General features: G+C 49.6%; 1 protein-coding gene and 1 long non-coding RNA gene across 2 annotated transcripts; both read right to left on the bottom strand.

Moving 5' to 3' along the window:
- Positions 1-9056: 9056 nt before the first annotated feature.
- On the bottom strand, positions 9057-12328 carry LOC132388595 (uncharacterized). The gene is made up of 3 exons (XR_009510279.1): positions 12249-12328; positions 10756-10884; positions 9057-9167 (listed from the first exon to the last, which is right to left on the bottom strand). It is a non-coding gene; the product is annotated as an uncharacterized LOC132388595 (long non-coding RNA).
- Positions 12329-18918: 6590 nt separating this feature from the next.
- Positions 18919-23157, bottom strand: LOC132388594 (cystatin-B-like). Its single transcript, XM_059960969.1, has 3 exons — positions 23066-23157; positions 22088-22198; positions 18919-19129 (listed from the first exon to the last, which is right to left on the bottom strand). Exons 1-3 carry the CDS (start codon positions 23126-23128, stop codon positions 19004-19006), a joined length of 300 nt encoding a protein of 99 aa, XP_059816952.1. The 5' UTR covers positions 23129-23157; the 3' UTR covers positions 18919-19003.
- Between the last annotated feature and the right edge of the window lie 409 nt (positions 23158-23566).

Here is a 23566-nt window from a genome sequence, read left to right as displayed (position 1 = left end):
TTACATTTGAATCAAAATGAGGTCGCCACCTCTTCTGGGGCAGAGGGTTCTGTACAAAAGTGACGGGTTACACTTGAATCAGAATGAGATCGCCTCCTCTTCTGGGGTAGGGGGTTCTGTACAAAAGTGACGGGTTATACTTGAATCAGAATGAGGTCGCAAACTCTTCTGGGGCAGGGGGTTCTGTACAAAACTGACGGGTTACACCTGAATCAAAATGAGGTCGCCACCTCTTCTGGGGCAGGGGGTTCTGTTCAAAAGTGACGGGTTACACTTGAATCAGAATGAGGTCGCCACCTCTTCTGGGGCAGGGGGTTCTGTACAAAAGTGACGGGTTACACTTGAATCAGAATGAGGTCGCCACCTCTCCTGGGGCAGGGGTTTCTGTACAAAAGTGACGGGTTACACTTGAATCAGAATGAGGTCGCCACCTCTTCTGGGGCAGGGGGTTCTGTACAAAAGTGACGGGTTACACTTGAATCAGAATGAGGTCGCCACCTCTTCTGGGGCAGGTGGTTCTGTACAAAAGTGACGGGTTACACTTGAATCAAAATGAGGTCGCCACCTCTTCTGGGGCAGGGGGTTCTGTTCAAAAGTGACGGGTTACACTTGAATCAAAATGAGGTCGCCACCTCTTCTGGGGCAGGGGGTTCTGTACAAAAGTGACGGGTTACACTTGAATCAAAATGAGGTCGCCACCTCTTCTGGGGCAGGGGGTTCTGTACAAAAGTGACGGGTTTCATTTGAATCAAAATGAGGTCGCCACCTCTTCTGGGGTAGGGGATTCTGTACAAAAGTGACGGGTTACACTTGAATCAAAATGAGGTCGCCACCTCTTCTGGGGCAGGGGGTTCTGTACAAAAGTGACGGGTTACACTTGAATCAAAATGAGGTCGCCACCTCTTCTGGGGCAGGGGGTTCTGTACAAAAGTGACGGGTTTCATTTGAATCAAAATGAGGTCGCCACCTCTTCTGGGGTAGGGGATTCTGTACAAAAGTGACGGGTTACACTTGAATCAGAATGAGGTCGCCACCTCTTCTGGGGCAGGGGTTTCTGTACAAAAGTGACGGGTTACACGTGAATCAGAATGAGGTTGCCACCTCTTCTGGGGCAGGGGGTTCTGTGCAAAAGTGACGGGTTACACTTGAATCAAAATGAGGTCGCCACCTCTTCTGGGGCAGGGGGTTCTGTACAAAAGTGACGGGTTACACTTGAATCAGAATGAGGTCGCCACCTCTTCTGGGGTTGGGGGTTCTGTACAAAAGTGACGGGTTACACTTGAATCAGAATCTGGTCGCCACCTCTTCTTGGGTAGGGGGTTCTGTACAAAATTGACGGGTTACACTTGAATCAGAATGAGGTCGCCACCTCTTCTGGGGCAGGGTGTTCTGTACAAAAGGGACGGGTTGCACCTGAATCAGAATGAGGTCGCCACCTCTTCTGGGGCAGGGGGTTCTGTACAAAACTGACGGGTTACATTTGAATCAGAATGAGGTCGCCACCTCTTCTGGGGCAGGGGGTTCTGTACAAAAGTGACGGGTTACATTTGAATCAGAATGAGGTCGCCACCTCTTCTGGGGCAGGGTGTTCTGTACAAAAGTGACGGGTTACACTTGAATCAGAATGAGGTCGCCACCTCTTCTGGGGCATGGGTTTCTGTACAAAAGTGACCGGTTACACTTGAATCAAAATGAGGTCGCCACCTCTTCTGGGGCAGGGGGTTCTGTACAAAACTGACGGGTTACACTTGAATCAAAATGAGGTCGCCACCTCTTCTGGTGCAGGGGGTTCTGTACAAAAGTGATGGGTTACACCTGAATCAAAATGAGGTCGCCACCTCTTCTGGGGCAGGGGGTTCTGTACAAAAGTGACGGGTTACATTTGAACCAAAATGAGGTCGCCACCTCTTCTGGGGCAGAGGGTTCTGTACAAAAGTGACGGGTTACACTTGAATCAAAATGAGGTCGCCACCTCTTCTGGGGCAGGGGGTTCTGTACAAAAGTGACGGGTTACATTTGAATCAAAATGAGGTCGCCACCTCTTCTGGGGCAGAGGGTTCTGTACAAAAGTGACGGGTTACACTTGAATCAGAATGAGGTCGCTACCTCTTCTGGGGTAGGGGATTCTGTACAAAAGTGACGGGTTACACTTGAATCAGAATGAGGTCGCCACCTCTTCTGGGGTAGGGGATTCTGTACAAAAGTGACGGGTTATACTTGAATCAGAATGAGGTCGCCACCTCTTCTGGGGCAGGGGGTTCTGTACAAAAGTGACGGGTTACACCTGAATCAAAATGAGGTCGCCACCTCTTCTGGGGCAGGGGTTTCTGTTCAAAATTGACGGGTTACACTTGAATCAGAATGAGGTCGCCACCTCTTCTGGGGCAGGGGGTTCTGTACAAAAGTGACGGGTTACACTTGAATCAGAATGAGGTCGCCACCTCTTCTGGGGTAGGGGGTTCTGTACAAAAGTGACGGGTTACACCTGAATCAAAATGAGGTCGACACCTCTTCTGGGGCAGGGGGTTCTGTTCAAAAGTGACGGGTTACACTTGAATCAGAATGAGGTCGCCACCTCTTCTGGGGCAGGGGGTTCTGTACAAAAGTGACGGGTTACACTTGAATCAGAATGAGGTCGCCACCTCTTCTGGGGCAGGTGGTTCTGTACAAAAGTGACGGGTTACACTTGAATCAAAATGAGGTCGCCACCTCTTCTGGGGCAGGGGGTTCTGTACTAAAGTGACGGGTTACACTTGAATCAAAATGAGGTCGCCACCTCTTCTGGGGCAGGGGGTTCTGTACAAAAGTGACGGGTTACACTTGAATCAAAATGAGGTCGCCACCTCTTCTGGGGCAGGGGGTTCTGTACAAAAGTGACGGGTTACATTTGAATCAAAATGAGGTCGCCACCTCTTCTGGGGCAGAGGGTTCTGTACATATTGACGGGTTACACTTGAATCAGAATGAGGTCGCCACCTCTTCTGGTGTAGGGGATTCTGTACAAAAGTGACGGGTTACACTTGAATCAGAATGAGGACGCCACCTCTTCTGGGGCAGGGGGTTCTGTACAAAAGTGACGGGTTACACTTGAATCAGAATGAGGTCGCCACCTCTTCTGGGGCAGGTGGTTCTGTACAAAAGTGACGGGTTACACTTGAATCAAAATGAGGTCGCCACCTCTTCTGGGGCAGGGGGTTCTGTACAAAAGTGACGGGTTACACTTGAATCAAAATGAGGTCGCCACCTCTTCTGGGGCAGGGGGTTCTGTACAAAAGTGACGGGTTACACTTGAATCAAAATGAGGTCGCCACCTCTTCTGGGGCAGGGGGTTCTGTACAAAAGTGACGGGTTACATTTGAATCAAAATGAGGTCGCCACCTCTTCTGGGGCAGAGGGTTCTGTACAAAAGTGACGGGTTACACTTGAATCAGAATGAGGTCGCCACCTCTTCTGGTGTAGGGGATTCTGTACAAAAGTGACGGGTTACACTTGAATCAGAATGAGGACGCCACCTCTTCAGGGGCAGGGGGTTCTGTACAAAAGTGACGGTTTACACCTGAATCAGAATGAGGTCGCCACCTCTTCTGGGGCAGGGGGTTCTGTTCAAAAGTGACGGGTTACACTTGAATCAAAATGAGGTCGCCACCTCTTCTGGGGCATGTGGTTCTGTACAAAAGTGACGGGTTACACTTGAATCAGAATGAGGACGCCACCTCTTCTGGGGCAGGGGGTTCTCTACAAAAGTGACGGGTTACACTTGAATCAGAATGAGGTCGCCACCTCTTCTGCGGCAGGGGGTTCTGTACAAAAGTGACGGGTTACACTTGAATCAGAATGTGGTCGCCACCTCTTCTGGGGCAGGGACTTCTGTACAAAAGTGACGGGTTACACTTGAATCAGAATGAGGTCGCCACCTCTTCTGCGGCAGGGGGTTCTGTACAAAAGTGACGGGTTACACTTGAATCAGAATGTGGTCGCCACCTCTTCTGGGGTAGGGGGTTCTGTACAAAAGTGACGGGTTACACTTGAATCAGAATGAGGTCGCCACCTCTTCTGGGGCAGGGGGTTCTGTACAAAAGTGACGGGTTACACCTGAATCAGAATGAGGTCGCCACCTCTTCTGGGGCAGGGGGTTCTGTACAAAAGTGACGGGTTACAATTGAATCAAAATGAGGTCGCCACCTCTTCTGGGGCAGGGGGTTCTGTACAAAAGTGACGGGTTACACTTGAATCAAAATAAGGTCGCCACCTCTTCTGGGGCAGGGGGTTTTGTACAAAAGTGACGGGTTACATTTGAATCAAAATGAGGTCGCCACCTCTTCTGGGGCAGAGGGTTCTGTACAAAAGTGTCGGGTTACACTTGAATCATAATGAGGTCGCCACCTCTTCTTGGGCAGGGGGTTCTGTACAAAAGTGACGGGTTACACTTGAATCAGAAAGAGGTCGCCACATCCTCTGGGGCAGAGAGTTCTGTACAAAAGTGACAGGTTACACTTGAATCAGAATGAGGTCGCCACCTCTTCTGGGGCAGGGGGTTCTGTGCAAAAGTGACGGGTTACACTTGAATCAGAATGAGGTCGCCACCTCTTCTGGGGCAGGGGGTTCTGTACAAAAGTGACCGGTTACACTTGAATGAGGTCGCCACCTCTTCTGGGGCAAGGGGTTCTGTACTAAAGTGACGGGTTACACTTGAATCAAAATGAGGTCGCCACCTCTTCTGGGGCAGGGGGTTCTGTACAAAAGTGACGGGTTACACTTGAATCAAAATGAGGTCGCCACCTCTTCTGGGGCAGGGGGTTCTGTACAAAAGTGACGGGTTACACTTGAATCAAAATGAGGTCGCCACCTCTTCTGGGGCAGGGGGTTCTGTACAAAAGTCACGGGTTACACTTGAATCAGAATGAGGTCGCCACGTCTTCTGGGGCAGGGGGTTCTGTACAAAAGTGACGGGTTACACTTGAATCAAAATGAGGTCGCCACCTCTTCTGGGGCAGGGGGTTCTGTACAAAAGTGACGGGTTACACTTGAATCAGAATGAGGTCGCCACGTCTTCTGGGGCAGGGGGTTCTGTACAAAAGTGACGGGTTACACTTGAATCAGAATGAGGTCGCCACCTCTTCTGGGGCAGGGGGTTCTGTACAAAAGTGACGGGGTACACTTGAATCAGAATGAGGTCGCCACCTCTTCTGGGGCAGGGGGTTCTGTACAAAAGTGACGGGGTACACTTGAATCAGAATGAGGTCGCCACCTCTTCTGGGGCAGGGGGTTCTGTACAAAAGTGACGGGTTATACTTGAATCAGAGGTGGACGAATATTCCTGGGGGCAGATGTTTCTGGAGCTGCTCGGAGTGGTTTAAACTAATATGGCACGGCGACGGGAACCAGTATAACAGAGCTGAGGATGTGTCAGCAAGTGGATGACGGGTGTCACGTGAATGTCAGGAAGGACAAGCCAATGGTTGGGCACAAATGCAGATCGAGCAAACTGTTCAATTGGACCACAGAGACAAAACTCAAACGGGCGGAGAATGCAGGACTGAAGGTGCTGTATTTAAACGCGCGCAGCAATCCCATTCAGGAGCACGAACTCGTGGCTCAATTAATATTGCTCGATGTGACATTGTGGGCATCACGGAGCCGTGGCCGAAAAAAAAGGCCCTAGTTGGGAGCTTAACATCAAGGGATAGACTTTTGTATCGAAAGTACAAGCGGGACAGCACAGGCAGTGATGTGATTCTGTTGGTTAAAGGTAGAATTATATCTTTGAAAAGTGGCGATATAAGATCAGAGAATGCTGTCTCTTTGTGGGCGGAGATATGAAACTGCAAAGCTGAAAAACCATTATGGGATCATATATATAGGCCTTCAAATAGTAGCCTGGATATGGGATTGAGACTGTAAATGGTGCTGGAAAGGACATGTAATGTGGGAAATGACACAGTTGTAATGGGTGACTGCAATCTGGAAGGCGACTGGGAAAATCCAGTTGGTGTCGGAACGGAAGAGGGGGAGTTTGCTGAATGCCTACGTGGTGGCTTTTGAGAGTAGCTTCTTTCTGAGCCTACTCAGGGAAAGGCTATCTCAGATTGTGTAGTGACCCAGATTTGATTAGTCCGCTTAATGCAAAGACACCCTGAGGGGGCAGTGGTCATAATATGATGGAATTCATACTGAGAGGGAGAGGCATAACTCACATGTATCGGCATCGCAATGGAATAGAGGGAATTACAGAGGCATGAGAGAGGCGCTTGCCCAGGTGAATGAGAGGGGAAGAGTGGCCGGGATGACGGCGGAACAGGGATGGCAGAAGTTTCTGGAAATCGTTCACGAGGCGCAGGATCGAGATGTCCCACAGAAGCAGCAGTTCTCAAGGGGCAGGGGTAGGCAACCGTGGCTGACAGGGGGAGGCTAACGACTGGATACAAGCCAGGGAAAGGGCATTCAAGGTGGCAAACGTGAGTGGGAAGCTGGATGATTGGGAAGCATTTAAAATCCAACAAAAGGCAACTGAAAAAAACTACATGAAAGGAAAAGATGAAATACGAGGGCGGACTAGACAATTACATAAAGCAAGATATCAGGTTTTTTTCAGATATATAAGGAGTAAAAGAGAGGTGAGGGTTGACGTATTATCATTGGAAAATGATGCTGGTGAAGCAGTAATGGGGTGCAAAGAAATGGAAGATGAACTGCATAGGCACTTTGTGTCAGTCTTCACTGGGGAGGCCTCCAGCTGCCAGTGGTCGGTCAGTATCAGGGACCAGGGCAGGAAGTGCCATTGCTATTACGAAGGAGAACCTGTGACGCAAACCGAAAGGTCTTCCGGCGGGTAAGTCACCTGGACCAGTCGGACTGCATCCCAGAGTCCGGGGAGTGGTTGCAATGACGCGATAACTGATACATTGTTCGTGACCATTCAAGAATTACTTGATACCGTCATGGTCCAGGAGAAGTGGAAGTTTGCAAATCTCAGTCCACACTTCAAGAAGGGGGGAAAGAGAAAAGAGAGGAAATTATCGCCCAGTTAGCCTATCCTCAGTGGTTGGGGACGTGTTGGAGTTCATTATCGAGGACGACGTTTCGGGCTACCTGGACACGAAAGATCAATGAAGACAAAGTCAGCCTGCTTTCTGAATATGGAAACCTGTTAGAATTCCTCGAGGAAATAACAAGGATGGGCAAAGGAGAGCCGGAGGATGTCATTTATTTCAGTTTAATAAAACATGCGAGAAGCTGCCTCAGATGAGGCTGCTTAACAGGAATAAAGTCCATGGTGTAACAGCAAATGTGCTGGACGGATAGAGGATTGGCTGATAGGCAGCGAGTGGGTAGAAAGGGGGCTTTTTGTGTTTGGCTGCCGGTGTCTCGTGGTGTTCCTCAGGGGTCAGCATTGAGACCGCTACTCTTTATGTTGCTTGTCGATGATTTAGATGGGGGATTGACGGCTTTGTGGCAAAGTTTGCGAAATAATACCGTTGCAGCGGGACAAATTGGTAGAAAGGGCAAAAAAAAGTGGCAGATGGAATAGTGTTGGGAAATTTATGGTAATGCATCTTGGTAAAAGGCAGAGTAGAGCAGATTATTGTCTGAATGGGAAGAGAATTCAAACATCACAGGTACAAAACGTCTTCGGAGTCCTCGTGCCAGACTCGCAGAGGGTTAATTCACGGGCTGAGTCTGTGGTGAAGCAGGCAAATGAAATGTTGGCATTGATTTCAAGTGGAACAGAAGGTCAGAGCCCGGAGGTAACGCTGAACCTTCATGAGACATTAGTCAGGCCGCCCTTGGAGTATTGTCAACAGTTTCGGGCCCCACACCTCAGAGAGGGAGTGTGGTCTTTGGGCTGAGTCACACACCTCAAGGAAAAGTTAATCACCAACATAATTTCCAAGAAAAACACATTCGTTTGAAACGGGTTGACCGGAGCGTGGGCCAGGCTGCAGTTACACTGAATTTCCATTCATGAGATCGACAGGCACAAGAGGGATGATTAAAACGTTAACCCCGGCATAATTCCGAGCCATGGTTCTTCGTCACGGACTAGCTGAGCCAAATGACCCATTTCTATTCAGTAGTGTTCTCCGCCTGAATGATTAAAACTATTTAGCACGAAAGAAATGGGACAACAAGGAATGAGAAGTTTAAAGATAGGCTGGAAATGCGGAACACAACCGATGCCAGGATCTGCACCCACGCAGAACAGATAGGTTAATGATGAACGTCGATTCCAAGAAAATCAGGCACCGTTGAAGTAGTTTGCAGAAAGATGTGGGCATTTCGAGACATACACAATTCTGAAACAATAACCCGTCCCAATCTCATGGTGCATACTATTTATTATAAATTACTACAAATTGCACATTGCACATTTAGACGGAAACGTAACGTGAAGATTTTTACACCACAGTATGTGAAGGATCAGGGTAATAAAGTCAATTCAATTTACTTCTCGCCCTCCACAAGCCTATGACAACAAATGCCAGCCCTCACACACTTCATAAGATCAATGATTAGTAATGACAAATACCAAGAAAGTTTTTAAAAATGTTATAAGTTTTCAACTTTACATCCTTGCTTTCATATCCTGGACATCTTGTCATGAATGCTAACATCACATTTGCCTTCATCCGCCTGCAAATTGACCTTTTGGGAATCCCGCAAAAGGACTCCAAAGTCCGTTTGCACCTCAGTATTTTGTTTAAAATATCTTCACTCCATTCAGAAAATCGTCAGCACAAGGGGACCGAATTTTCTCCAGTTGCGGCCAAACACAATTTTTCTGAAGGAGCAACATTACTTTCTGACCTTTGAACTCAACGCATCGACTGATAAAGAGAAGGATCGGTTCTTAACCACACTGTCGGCGGGTGTCGGCTGTCTTTTAAGTTCTGCAAACACTGTCGGGAATGAGGACTTTAGCCCAGGTGAGCAATTAGCGGACTGGTCTTGTGCCAGAGCGTTGAGGTTCAGGAAAACTTCAGCCACACAGATACGATATGCAGAAACAGACATTCCCAGAAAGACAAACGATTAATCAAACACGTGAATGAAGGTGTGGAGCATTCCAGTGTGGAGTGGTGCGATGACACTGAATTTCCACTGAACAGGTCGACAAAGACAAAACGGATAATTCCGCCGCTGCCCACGTACTGACGCTTTAACCCTATCTATGATCCCAAACACCACCACACAAAACAATTCTCAATTGCAAGCTCCAGTACGGCCAGCAAACCAGCGAACCAAATACCCTCTGACCCTCAGCAACACCCCACGGACTACAAAACCTCCCCGCGCCACGTATCCTCGGACACGTAGACAATTCTAAAGCAATACCCCATCCCGATGTCTCACCCCACCCCCGCCTTGCATTCGCAAATCGCTGCCGACACCTGGCACAACTCATCCTCCTAATAAATCGGGAATGAACAAAGTTAGACACCGAGATCAGGAATGAATAAAGATAGATGCTGGAAAAGGCAGCTGGATTTGATCTGTGCAGTGAGATGGACTGAATCAAGACGGATAATTTCCCCACTGACCATCAGTGATACGCTTCACGCTATCTCGAGCACAAAATACTTACTGGGGAAAAATGTCTATATATATTTATACATGCCACAGACAGAGAGGAGATGGTGAACTCTGCTTAGCTGGAGGGATTTTTGAAAAGAGGATAGCGAAGGGGCAATAGGGGCATTCTGAGGGCCGCACATCGCGGGGTATAATTCAGATAACGGTAGTAGAATCATTTCATGTATGTATAAGGATTTGTCAAATGTTAACACACATTCGACTTCATACATTAAAACAAAATGGGAGAAGGGAGGAGGGATAATTATATCTGAGGAAGAATGGACAATAATATGGAGATATCAATGGAAGTGTATCAGTTCACAGAAATGGAGGGAGTTCGGATGGAAAAACTTGATATCTTATTTAATTAAGATATGTTATTACACATTCTCAGAACTCCCATTATGATTGTAACCTCCCTGTTTGCTGGAGAAATTGTGGAAATCAAAATGCAAATCATTATCATATTTTTTGGGACAGCCCTGATATCAAAGACTATTGGAGGGGAATACACAATGCCCTACAAGACATCTTTAATACCCTTAGAGAGTAAGACCATATATTTTGGGTATATACCTCAAGAATGTTTGAAAAGAGATAAATACTTAATGAATATCCTTTAGGTGGCTGGTAAAAAGACTTTTACTAGGAAATGGTTAGCACAGGAGAGCCTAACTTTAAATACATGGATGGAAATTACAATGGACATTTCCAAAATGAAGAAGATAACAGCACCTGTTAATTATAAGCTGGAACAATTTGATTCATACTGGGAAAAATGGTTTAACTACATAATGCCTCATATGACTGATTATATTCTCACACATTAATGAACATATTGTAAAAAAAAGATTATTCCATACTTGTATGAAGTTTTGTTTTCATTTTTCTAGTTTTTTCTTTCCACTCTTTTCCATAAGTGTATACCTCAGATAATACAATGTGGAGATTTGTGATATATATGATTATATGATATAAATGTACAATGTCTGAAATACATCTTATGGACATGTTTGATGATGAACTTCAATAAAAAAATAAATTACAAAAGAAAAGAAAGAGATTTGGATTAAAAGCATCATCTGCCGTTAGAATACACTTTGGCATGGTCGGTTAGGGTGACTGTGACAATCTAAGGACTTGAAACGGGCGATAATAATTGCCTTCCTCATTTGAAATAACCTGTGAGAATCGGTGGTTTTCACAGCTTCTTTACTACACAACCAACACGGGTTCAACTCCGACCGCTGATTGCAAGGAGCATGTACGTTCCCCGGCGACCGCGTCGTTCTCCCAACGGTTGGTAGGTTACTAGAACATAAAACATAGAATAGTACAGCACATTACAGACCCTTCGGCCCACAGTGTTGTGCCGACCCTCAAACCCTGCCTCCCATATAACCACCCCCCACTTTAAATTCCTCCATATACCTGTCTAGTATTCTCTTAAACTTCACTAGTGTATCTGCCTCCACCACTGACTCAGGCAGTGCATTCCACGCACCAAACACACACTGAGTGAAAAACATGCCTCTAATATCCCCCTTGAACTTCCCTCCCCTTAAGGTAAGGGGCCATATTCTCTTGTACTGAGCAGTGGTGCCCTGGGGAAGAGGCGCTGGCTGTCCACTCTGTCTCTTCCTCGTAATATCTTCTACACCTCTGTCATGTCTCCGCTCATCCGCCTTCTCTCCAAAGAATAAAGTCCTAGCTCCCTTCATCTCTGATCATAATCCATACACCAAACAAGGCAGCATCTTGTTAATCCATACACCAAACAAGGCAGCATCTTGTTAAGTCCCCTTTCCAATGCTTCCACATCCTTCCTATAGCGAGGCAATCAGAACTCGAAACAGTACTCCAAGTGTAGCGTAACCAGAGTTTAAGACAGCTGCATCATTACACCGCGTCATCTAAACTCTATCCCTCGACTTATGAAAGCTAACACCCCATAAGCTTTCTTAACTACTCTATCTACCTGTGAGGCAACTTTCAGTGATCTGTGGACATGTACACCCAGATCCCTCTGCTCCTCCAAACTACCAAGTATCCTGCCATTTTTTTTTTACTCTGCCTTGGAGTTTGTTCTTCCAAAGTGTACCACCTCACACTTTCCCGGGTTGAACTCCATCTGCCACTTCTCAGCCCACTTCTGCATCCTATCAATGTCTCTCTGCAATCTTCGACAATCCTCTACACTATCTACAACAACACCAAAATTTGTGCCGTCTGCAAATTGCCAGCCCACCCTTCTACCCCCACATCCAGGTCGTTAATAAAAATCACAAAAAGTAGAGGTCCCAGAACAGATCCTTGCGGGACACCACTGAATCCACCTGGCCAAACTTCCCTGGATCCCATGGCCTTCTGACTTTCTGAATAAGCCTCACGAGTGGAACCTTGTCAAATTCCTTATTAAAATCCAAATAGATCACATCCACTGCACTATCCTCATCTTTATGCCTGGTCACCTCCTCAAAGAACTCTATCAGGCTTGTTCGACACGATCTGCCCTTCACAAAGCCATGCTGACTGTCCCTGATCAGACCATGATACTCTAAATGCCCATAGATCCTATCTGAGTACGAGATCGCGGTAAACGTAATAAAATCAGTTAAAAATAAGATCGAATTAAAACAATAACCAAATCTGTGAAACGTACTAAGAGCTCCCACCTGAATAAATCATTTTCATTTTTAGAATCTTTTCATTGGTACATGATCTTCTACAGCTGTAAAATGTTACAAAACATCAAAAGATTAATATGTATACAATTAATAAAGCTGAAGAAAAATAAAAGCTGATCGTAGTATATAAAAATGGAATATATACATTTCGGAAAAAGATTGAAAAAAAGAACCCCGTCTCGCCATCGTCTCAGTTTTATAAAATTAATGAAAGCATCAGACAGAAATGCCGCCATTGTAAGGTGATTGAGAATAGGCTGAAATCCAGAGAATTCCTGAGGGTGAGTGAAAACCGGGAATATGTAATTTGGAGATAAGACCGTGAGGTCAGTTTCATCAACAGTGGGCAGATGAAAAGGCGAGTACAGACGTTTACTGATCGGTTGGGAAAGAAACGCAAAAGCCCACGACGCGCTGCAAAACCAGCAGCATTGAGCCAGTACAGAGCCCAGAGAGCAGGTCGCTGCATTCACCGAACGAGCAAAAGACAAACATTATGATTACAATTCAATCGAAGTGAACTGTGCGGAGCTCCGAAGCAAACTGAATGATTATGAAAAGAAAACTAAGCAGGGACTTCAAAGCGGCGGGGGCCTGCATCACAGGTACAAACCGTCTTCGGAGTCCTCGTGCCAGACTCGCAGAGGGTTAATTCACGGGCTGAGTCTGTGGTGAAGCAGGCAAATGAAATGTTGGCATTGATTTCAAGTGGAACAGAAGGTCAGAGCCCGGAGGTAACGCTGAACCTTCATGAGACATTAGTCAGGCCGCCCTTGGAGTATTGTCAACAGTTTCGGGCCCCACACCTCAGAGAGGGAGTGTGGTCTTTGGGCTGAGTCACACACCTCAAGGAAAAGTTAATTACCAACATAATTTCCAAGAAAAACACATTCGTTTGAAACAGGTTGACCGGAGCGTGGGCCAGGCTGCAGTTACACTGAACTTCCATTCATGAGATCGACAGGCACAAGAGGGATGATTAAAACGTTAACCCCGGCATAATTCCGAGCCATGGTTCTTCGTCACGGTCTAGCTGAGCCAAATGACCCATTTCTATTCAGTAGTGTTCTCCGCCTGAATGATTAAAACTATTTAGCACGAAAGAAATGGGACAACAAGGAATGAGAAGTTTAAAGATAGGCTGGAAATGCGGAACATAACCGATGCCAGGATCTGCACCCACGCAGAACAGATAGGTTAATGATGAACGTCGATTCCAAGAAAATCAGGCACCGTTGAAGCAGTTTGCAGAAAGATGTGGGCATTTCGAGACATACACAATTCTAAAACAATAACCCGTCCCAATCTCATGCTGCATACTATTTATTATAAATTACTACAAATTGCACATTGCACATTTAGACGGAAACGTAACGTGAAGATTTTTACACCACAGTATGTGAAGGATCAGGGTAATAAAGTCAATTCAATTTACTTCTCGCCCTCCACAAGCCTATGACAACAAATGCCAGCCCTCAAACACTTCATAAGATCAATGATTAATAATGACAAATACCAAGAAAGTTTTTAAAAATGTTATAAGTTTTCAACTTTACATCCTTGCTTTTATATCCTGGACATCTTGTCATGAATGCTAACATCACATTTGCCTTCATCCGCCTGCAAATTGACCTTTTGGGAATCCCGCAAAAGGACTCCAAAGTCCGCTTGCACCTCAGTATTTTGTTTAAAATATCTTCACTCCATTCAGAAAATCGTCAGCACAAGGGGACCGAATTTTCTCCAGTTGCGGCCAAACTCAATTTTTCTGAAGGTGCAACATTACTTTCTGACCTTTGAACTCAACGCATCGACTGATAAAGAGAAGGATCCGTTCTTAACCACACTGTCGGCGGGTGTCGGCTGTCTTTTAAGTTCTGCAAACACTGTCGGGAATGAGGACTTTAGCCCAGGTGAGCAATTAGCGGACTGGTCTTGTGCCAGAGAGTTGAGGTTCAGGAAAACTTCACCCACACAGATACGATATGCAGAAACAGACATTCCCAGAAAGACAAACGATTAATCAAACACGTGAATGAAGGTGTGGAGCATTCCAGTGTGGAGTGGTGCGATGACACTGAATTTCCACTGAACAGGTCGACAAAGACAAAACGGATTATTCCGCCGCTGCCCACGTACTGACGCTTTAACCCTATCTGTAATCCCAAACACAACCACAGAAAACAAGTCTCAATTGCAAGCTCCAGTACGGCCAGCAAACCAGCGAACCAAATACCCTCTGACCCTCAGCAACACCCCACGGACTACAAAACCTCCCCGCGCCACGTATCCTCGGACACGTAGACAATTCTAAAGCAATACCCCATCCCGATGTCTCACCCCACCCCCGCCTTGCATTCGCAAATCGCTGCCGACACCTGGCACAACTCATCCTCCTAATAAATCGGGAATGAACAAAGTTAGACACCGAGATCAGGAATGAATAAAGATAGATGCTGGAAAAGGCAGCTGGATTTGATCTGTGCAGTGAGATCGACTGAATCAAGACGGATAATTTCCCCACTGACCATCAGTAATACGCTTCACGCTATCTCGAGCACAAAATACTTACTGGGAAACAATGTCTATATATATATATACATGCCACAGACAGAGAGGAGATGGTGAACTCTGCTCAGCTGGAGGGATTTTTGAAAAGAAGATAGCGAAGGGGCAATAGGGGCATTCTGAGGGCCGCACATCGCGGGGTATAATTCAGATAACGGTAGTAGAATCATTTCATGCATGTATAAGGATTTGTCAAATGTTAACACACATTCGACTTCATACATTAAAACAAAATGGGAGAAGGAAGGAGGGATAATTATATCTGCATCCTATCAATGTCTCTCTGCAATCTTCGACAATCCTCTACACTATCTACAACAACACCAACATTTGTGCCGTCTGCAAATTGCCAGCCCACCCTTCTACCCCCACATCCAGGTCGTTAATAAAAATCACAAAAAGTAGAGGTCCCAGAACAGATCCTTGCGGGACACCACTGAATCCACCTGGTCAAACTTTCCTGGATCCCATGGCCTTCTGACTTTCTGAATAAGCCTCACGAGTGGAACCTTGTCAAATTCCTTATTAAAATCCAAATAGATCACATCCACTGCACTATCCTCATCTTTATGCCTGGTCACCTTCTCAAAGAACTCTATCAGGCTTGTTCGACACGATCTGCCCTTCACAAAGCCATGCTGACTGTCCCTGATCAGACCATGATACTCTAAATGCCCATAGATCCTATCTCAGTACGAGATCGCGGTAAACGTAATAAAATCAGTTAAAAATAAGATCGAATTAAAACAATAACCAAATCTGTGAAACGTACTAAGAGCTCCCACCTGAATAAATCATTTTCATTTTTAGAATCTTTTCATTGGTACATGATCTTCTACAGCTGTAAAATGTTACAAAACATCAACAGATTAATATGTAGACAATTAATAAAGCTGAAGAAAAAGAAAATCTGATCGTAGTACATACAAATGGAATATATATTTTTCGGAAAAAGATTGAAAAAAAGAACCCCGTATAACCATCGTCTCAGTTTTATAAAAATTAATGAAAGCAGAAGACAGAAATGCCGCCATTGTAAGGTTATTAAGAATAGGCTGAAATCCAGAGAATTCCTGAGGGTGAGTGAAAACCGGGAATATGTAATTTGGAGATAAGACCGTGAGGTCAGTTTCATCAACAGTGGGCAGATGAAGAGGCGAGTGAAGAGACTGATCAGTTGGGAAAGAAGCGCAAAAGCCTGCGACGCGCTGCAAAACCAGCAGCATTGAGCCAGTACAGAGCCCAGAGAGCAGGTCGCTGCATTCACCGAACGAGCGAAAGACAAACATTATGATTACAATTCAATCGAAGTGAACTGTGCTGAGCTCCGAAGCAAACTGAATGATTATGAAAAGAAAACTAAGCAGGGACTTCAAAGGGGCGGGGTCCTGCCGGTGACGCTTATAGTGACGCCACTTTGAAGCTCCAGCCTGGGAATCACCCGACCCCGCCCCCCCCCCCCCGACCCCACCGTCGCCGGTCCCGTCCGAAATTCCGAATTATTTCAGCCCACACTTGGGCAGTCTCCCGAGACAGTGACACCATCCGAACTCAGAGGAATTGCAGTCCAGACATGACGTGGGCACTACAGCGACCCCTAGCGCGTCAGGTGAGGAGGACAGCGATAATACAATAAGACTAACAAACGTGACACAGCTTGCTTGAATACAGACCAAGAGAGAGAACACGCCCAGGATTGAAGGTGAAACTATTGTCAATCAATGTATTAACAAGCTAACACCAGTGGTGGCAGTTCTAACAGCAATTGGCTAGATGATTGGCAATCTCCTGAGAGACTTTCAGTGCTCAGCCGACTCTGTGGCTGTAAATGAAGAACTGAAAGTGTTTCAAACATCAAAACTGTCATTGTCTGCACCTGAATTAAGTTTCGCTGCTACAAATAAACTATTTATCCGAGATGTTAACGATAAACACATGATGGAAGTCACGCATGAAAATATAGTCTAAGACCCTGTGTCTATGTATGTTGCAGAAATCTACAGTCTAACACAATATCACTTGCTCTCTCCCTGAACGAACAGTAGGGGGCAGCATCAACCCGTCCTTTGACGGCGCATCTCAGATTCTCCCGGGGTTGCGGACCAAACCTATGGCAGTTTCTTCTTCTGCCAGGGATTTGATTCTGCAAAGCTGATGGTCCCTCAATGATTGGAAAGGCAATTCCGATGGCTGGAGTGGGCTGTTGTTCCCGGACGTGAAATACTGACATCAGGAAGCGTGGTTCCCGTTACCTCAGCGAAACGGGCAGAACTAAAGACTCGGTAGGAACCCCAATCAAGAACGGCCAAGCGGGACAAGAACTCATAAGTGACACAAAACTGCCGTCAGAAATTGACAGTCAAAAGCCACTCCAAAAAGAATAATGCGGAGTGGCGTGGGAATGCCTCCGCGGGTAAGGGTGAGAAACGTGTAGCACGGGGAGGGGTAAACGATGGTAGGGTCCTCTTTATTAACTGCATGTTAACTGCATATATAAAATGGCTTCTCTGCAGGGTTATAATGAAGTGTTTTTTTTTGTGGGTAACTGATGAGGTAATGCTCTGTTTAGTTGGAATGCTTGGGTTATATTTCTTGATAATAGAGCAACGAACCGACGGTAACAAAGTTGTTCCATTGCCAACACCCCATAAGCTTTCTTAACTACCCTGTCTACCTGGGAGGTAACTTTCAAGGATCTGTGGGCATGTACACTCCCGGTCCTCCACACTACCTGGTAGCCCGCCATTTACGTTGCACTCTGCCTTGGAGTTTGTCCTTCCGAACTGCACACCTCACACTTCCCCGGGTTGAACTCGGGTCCCCCTTTGATCAACTACTGTTGGTGAAGCTGCGTGCGAGGATTCGCAGGGCAGCGGGAAGATCGACGACACCTGTTTACTGGCGTTCCCCCTGTCGTGGATTTCGCCTTGGGTTACAAATATCTCCCTCAACACAACAGAATCAGCTCTGCATTGGAACTGAACCGAACTTTCTAACATCCCATCGTCAGACTGTAACTATTACCAGCTGAGCTTGTCTTTGTTTGGCGAACTTTATCTGTACTCCTATGTCCGCATAATGCTGCTAACCTTTGATTACCTGGTTAATTTACTATATTTAGCAGTTACTAATAAAATAGTGACTGTTAACCGCAAAATAAAGTGCGTCCTATTGCTGCTGATAGTTTTACAGGGTTGCGAGCATGTAACAGGTACTCTCCCCAGGGTTGCGTGTACCTAACACCACGCAAACCACCGCCGCCGCGCTTGGCACAGCCTTCCTTTAACTTGCTCCAGCTAACCAATCCCAGAGGCCGGCTGATCGCTGGTCGGAGCTCTTCTTCGTGAATTGCCCCGAAAATCTGCCTTTGAAAATCTCGATCGCCGCCCCGATTGAAAAGTGTCCCTCTTACGCGCTCCCTGCCGCAGATTGTACAACACGAACCGCTCTCTCCACTCGCCCCCTCTCTCCACTGACTGCGACCTCTCCTCCCGCAAACTCCGCCCCTCGTCCCTAACGCGCCCCCTCCTCCCACGAACCCCGCCCTCTATTTCCTCTCATCCCGCCCACCTCACACACCCCGCCCTCTCATCCCACTGACACCATCCACACCTCGCAGTGATTCCCCTCCACACGCCACCTCGAACCGCGCCCCCTCCCCTTGTCTCCGTGACCGCCTCCCTCCGATTGGATCTCCGTCAGACTGTAGTTCAGCGGCCCGCGGACTTCCGAAATTATACATTCCCCCTCCGACATCCGCACTAGCTGCCCCGCAGCGTTGCCCCCGCCCCCAGCATCCGAAAGAGGGGATGGTTATAGACGACCAGACGACCAATCGGATCAACGCGTTTTATTAGCGAAAAGCTTGTGCGTCGAACAGCTGACGGTTCAGGTGGCCTCAGCGAGCTGGAGAGGTGGGTCTGCTGGTATTCCGGGAGCGCGGGACGTGTCGGTGAGTTGGCGGGGGGGAGGTGGGTGTGTAGGGTCTGGGGGAGGTGGGAGTGTGTCTGGGATCTGTGGACAGGAAGAACCAAACCCCGCATTAAACTGTGGGTTGCTGAAGGGTGTCCCAACTACCCCGTGTGACGAGCTTTGTAGGGAGGGATGGGAATATTCCCGAGGGGTGGGCCGCAAGCACAGCGAGGGGTTGGCATCGGTCAGGAAACTCTCGTTTCTCAGACCAAGGGTTCCAGCGGAGCGCAGTTACTGAAGTTTTCCTGGATCGCCACCAGAACTGGCAGTTTGTTACTGGGTACGAACACCTCCATGTGGACGAAGTTGTTGGGGTTTCCAATATCGACCTGTGGGCAGGGTCACTCGGTTAGTCATGGGAGTCCCGTCCGCTAACCCCCTTCCCACTGCCACCTCCGTGACCCGCGCTCTCGCGAGACTTCCCTCCACATCCCCGCCACTTCATCCCTCGCAGCTCCCCTCTCCGACTCCTTCAAGCCCTCCTCCACTACACACCTCCCCGACTCCACCGCTTCCTCCCCTACACCCCTCCCCGTCTCTATCACCCCTCCCTACCCTACACTACCGCCCCGTTTTAATCGTCCCTTCCTCCTCCACATCCCTCACCGTCTTTGATAATCCTAACCTCCCTTACACCTCTCCCCGTCTCCGTCACCCCCTCCCTCCCATAAACCCCTCTCCGACACCGACACACGCTCCGTCCCCTGCACTTCTCCCCGTCTCTGACCCACCCCGTCCACTTCACTGTCATCCCGTCTCTCCCCTCTAACCCTCCCGGTCTCCGTCACCCCCTCCCTCCCCTAAACCACTGCTCGTCTCCGTCACCCTCTCCCTCCCCTAAACCCCTCTCCGACACCGTCACACGCTCCGTCCCCTGCACTTCGCCCCGTCTCTGACCCACCCCGTCCACTTCACTGTCATCCCCATCACTCCCCTCTAACCCTCCCGGTCTCCGTCACCTCCTACCTCCCCTGAACCACTGCTCGTCTCCGTCATCCCCTCCCTCCCCTAAACCCCTCTCCGACACCGTCACACGCTCCGTCCCCTGCAATTCTCCCCGTCTCTGACCCACCCCGTCCACTTCACTGTCATCCCCCTCTCTCCCCTCTAACCCTCCCGGTCTCCGTCACCTCCTACCTCCCCTGAACCTCTCCTCGTCTCGTCACCCACTCCAGCTCCTACATCTCCTGAAATCTCCGTCATGCACTCGCTCCCCTACGTCCGTCCCCATCTCCATCTTACTCTCATTCCCCATCCCCATCTACGTCCCTGGCAGACCTCCTGGTCTCCATTCCCCTCCCACACCCTCCTGGTCTCCATTCCCTTCCCACCCATCCCCGTCTCCATTCCCCTCCCACACCCTCCTGGTCTCCATTCCCCTCCCACCCCTCCCCGTCTCCATTCCCCTGCCACACCCTCCTGGTCTCCATACCCCTCCCACCCATCCCCGTCTCCATTCCCCTCCCACACCCTCCTGGTCTCCATTCTCCTCCCACCCCTCCCCGTCTCTTATCCCCTCCTAGACCCTTCCGATTTCTATTCCCCTCCCACCCCTCCCCGTCTCCATTCCCCTCCCACCCCTCCCGTCTCCATTCCCCTGCCAGAGCTGCTCCCTTCCCGTCTCTGTTAATCCTAACCTGCCCTACACCTCTCCCCTCCCTCCCCCTCCCGGACTCCATTCCTCTCCCAGCTCCTCCGGGCCTCCATTTCCCTCCCAACCCCTCCTGTCTTCATTCCCCTCCCACCCTCTCCCGGTCTCCATTCCCCTCCCACCCTCTCCCGGTCTCCTTTCCCCTCCCAACCCCTCCCGGTCTCCTTTCCCCTCCCACCCTCTCCCGGTCTCCATTCCCCTCCCACTGTCTGCCGGTCTGCTTTCCCCTCCCACACCCTCCCGGTCTCCTTTCCCCTCCCAGCCTCTCCCGGACTCCATTCCCCTCCCACACTCTCCCGGTCTCCATTCCCCTCCCAACCTCTCCCGGTCTCCTTTCCCCTCCCACCCCCTCCTGGTCTCCTTTCCCCTCCCACCGTCTCCCGGTCTCCTTTCCCCTCACACCCTCTCCCAGTCTCCTTTCCCCTCCCACCCTCTCCCGGTCTCCATTCCCCTCCCACTGTCTCCCGGTCTGCTTTCCCCTCCCACACCCTCCCGGTCTCCTTTCCCCTCCCAGCCTCTCCCGGACTCCATTCCCCTCCCACACTCTCCCGGTCTCCATTCCCCTCCCAACCTCTCCCGGTCTCCATTCCCCTCCCACCGTCTCCCGGTCTCCATCCCCCTCCCACCCTCTCCCGGTCTCCATTCCCCTCCGACCCTCTCCCGGACTCCATTCCCCTCCCACCCTCTCCCGGTCTCTATTCCCCTCCCACCGTCTCCCGGTCTCCTTTCCCCTCACACCCTCTCCCAGTCTCCATTCCCCTCCCACCCTCTCCCGGTCAGCATTCCCCTCCCACCCTCTCCCGGTCTCCTTTCCCCTCCCAACCCCTCCCGGTCTCCATTCCCCTCCCACCGTCTCCCGGTATCCATTCCCCTCGCACTCTCTTCTGGTCTCCATTCCCCTCCCACCCTCTCCCGGTCTCCTTTCCCCTCCGACCCCCTCCCGGTCTCCATTCCCCTCCCACCCTCTCCCGGTCTCCATTCCCCTCCCACCCCCTCCCGGTCTCCATTCCCCTCCCACCCTCTCCCGGTCTCCTTTCCCCTCCAACCCACTCCCGGTCTCCATTCCCCTCGCACTCTCTCCCGGTCTCCTTTCCCCTCCCACCCCCTCCAGGTCTCAATTCCCCTCCCACCCCCTCCCGGTCTCCATTCCCCTCCCACCCTCTCCCGGTCTCCTTTCCCCTCCCACCCCCTCCCGGTCTCCATTCCCCTCCCACCCTCTCCCGGTCTCCTTTCCCCTCCAACCCACTCCCGGTCTCCATTCCCCTCCCATCCTCTCCCGGTCTCCATTCCCCTCGCACTCTCTCCCGGTCTCCATTCCCCTCCCACCCTCTCCCGGTCTCTATTCCCCTCCCACCGTCTCCCGGTCTCCTTTCCCCTCACACCCTCTCCCAGTCTCCATTCCCCTCCCACCCCCTCCCGGTCTCCTTTCCCCTCCCACCCGGTCTCTATTCCCCTCCCAGCCTCTCCCGGTCTCCATTCCCCTCCCACCCTCTCCCGGTCTCTATTCCCCTCCGACCCTCTCCCGGTCTCCATCCCCCTCCCACCCCCTCCCGGTCTCCTTTCCCCTCCCACCCCCTCCCGGTCTCCATTCCCCTCCCACCCCTGCTCCCTTCCGGCTTCTGTGTGAATACTCGACCTTGATCAGCAGAAGTTTCCCCAGCATGATGGTCTGGTCCTGCTCACGGTACGTTTTCGCGACGAATATCTGCTCTAAGGCGTGGATGTGACTCTCCGCGTCGGATTTCACCTGGACAGGAACAACACAAACTTCTGTATCTCCCGGGGAGGACAGAGCGGGACGAGGAAGGGTGTCCGGAAGCAAGGGGCGGTACCATTTCTTTTTTACTTCTCCCCACTCCATTTCTCCGCTTTTCCTCGTTCCGTCTCTCGCCTTTCCCCACCTCGTACCCGTACTCCCCACTCTTCCTCGTCTCTCTCTGATCTATCATTTTATCCTCACTCCGTCTCCCTCTTCCCCCTCTCAGCCTCCCCTGCTCTCTCACCCCCCTCACCGTCTCCCTCTTCCTCCTCTCTCCACCTCCCCTGCTCTCTCACCCCCCTCACCGTCTCTCTCTCCTACCGCTCTCTCCCCCACCCCTGCTCTTTCCCCCTCTTTCTGTGTGCCTCTATAATCTTTACCCTGGCCAGGCTTTTCTACATCTCTGTCGCTTCGTCACTAATCTTTCTCCCCTTCTCCTGCCCTGTCCTTCGCCTCACTCTCTGCTCCCTCATTCCACATTCCCTGCTCGTTCTCATACTTTTCCCGTCTCGCTCTCACTCTTCTCCCTCTCCCCGTCTGTATCCCTCTACAATCTCTCCAATTCCCCTGCTGGAACTCTCACCTTTCATCCGTGTCTCTACCTTCTTTCTCTCCCTCTCACTCTCCCTCTCTCGCTCGCGCACTCTACTTCTCGCTCTTTCCTTCTCTCTCCCTCTCCGTGCTCGAAAATTCCTCTGCCCTCCTTCCCCTATCTCGCCTGGAGATATATATATATCACTATTTTATTCACTTTCTCACCCCGCCTCTCTCTTCCTTCCCCCCGAGGAGGGCAGTTTAAGGGGTGTGGGAGTGGGGAGGACTGCGCTCCTGGTTCTGGAAGAGTTTGGAACAAACCTCATCTGCGACCTTATGGACCTCTGTCGTGGCCGGCTGTTCTTTTGTCCACACTGGTGCCATCTCTCTCTCTCTGTTGTACTTGTTCGTTCGCTGACACTCTCTCTCTCTCTCTCTCGCCACTTGTCACGGCCGCTTTTAAAGATCTGGCCCCTCCCCCACCCCTCCGACATGCCCCTCCTCCCTCTCAGCTATTCCCCCGCCCCGTTTTGCCCTCTCTCGGGCTCTTGCCCTCCGCTTGGGGCATGGAACCTGACCCCGGCCCCTTACGGATGTGACCTACTTACGGGAAAGGTGCACAGAGCATAGGGAACATTCACAGAGATGCTCCTGGGTCTGCGGGGCCTCTGGTTTCAGGAAACATTGAATGGGACAGGATTCTAATGAACGTAGAAGATTGAGAGGGGATTTGATGGAGGTTCACTGGCTTTATCCGCTGTGGTTGGGTGGGACTGCAAACAGTGATCAAAGGTTAAGGGTGAAAGGTGAGAAGTTTAAGGG

The sequence above is a fragment of the Hypanus sabinus genome, unplaced genomic scaffold (genome assembly GCF_030144855.1).
Source record: "Hypanus sabinus isolate sHypSab1 unplaced genomic scaffold, sHypSab1.hap1 scaffold_358, whole genome shotgun sequence".
Classification (NCBI taxonomy): domain Eukaryota; kingdom Metazoa; phylum Chordata; class Chondrichthyes; order Myliobatiformes; family Dasyatidae; genus Hypanus; species Hypanus sabinus.
This window is presented reverse-complemented; position numbering and strand designations above follow the sequence as displayed.

What these genes read in the sequence shown, in the direction of transcription:
- LOC132388594 (XM_059960969.1), bottom strand. Translation starts at nt 23,128, where the DNA reads ATGGCACCAGTGTGGACAAAAGAACAGCCGGCCACGACAGAGGTCCAT. An exon ending in TCCATAAGGTCGCAGATGAG is followed by an intron (nt 22,199 to 23,065) that starts GTTTGTTCCAAA and finishes GTTCCTGTCCAG; the next exon opens with GTGAAATCCGACGCGGAGAG. An exon ending in GGAAACTTCTGCTGATCAAG is followed by an intron (nt 19,130 to 22,087) that starts GTCGAGTATTCA and finishes CCCTGCCCACAG; the next exon opens with GTCGATATTGGAAACCCCAA.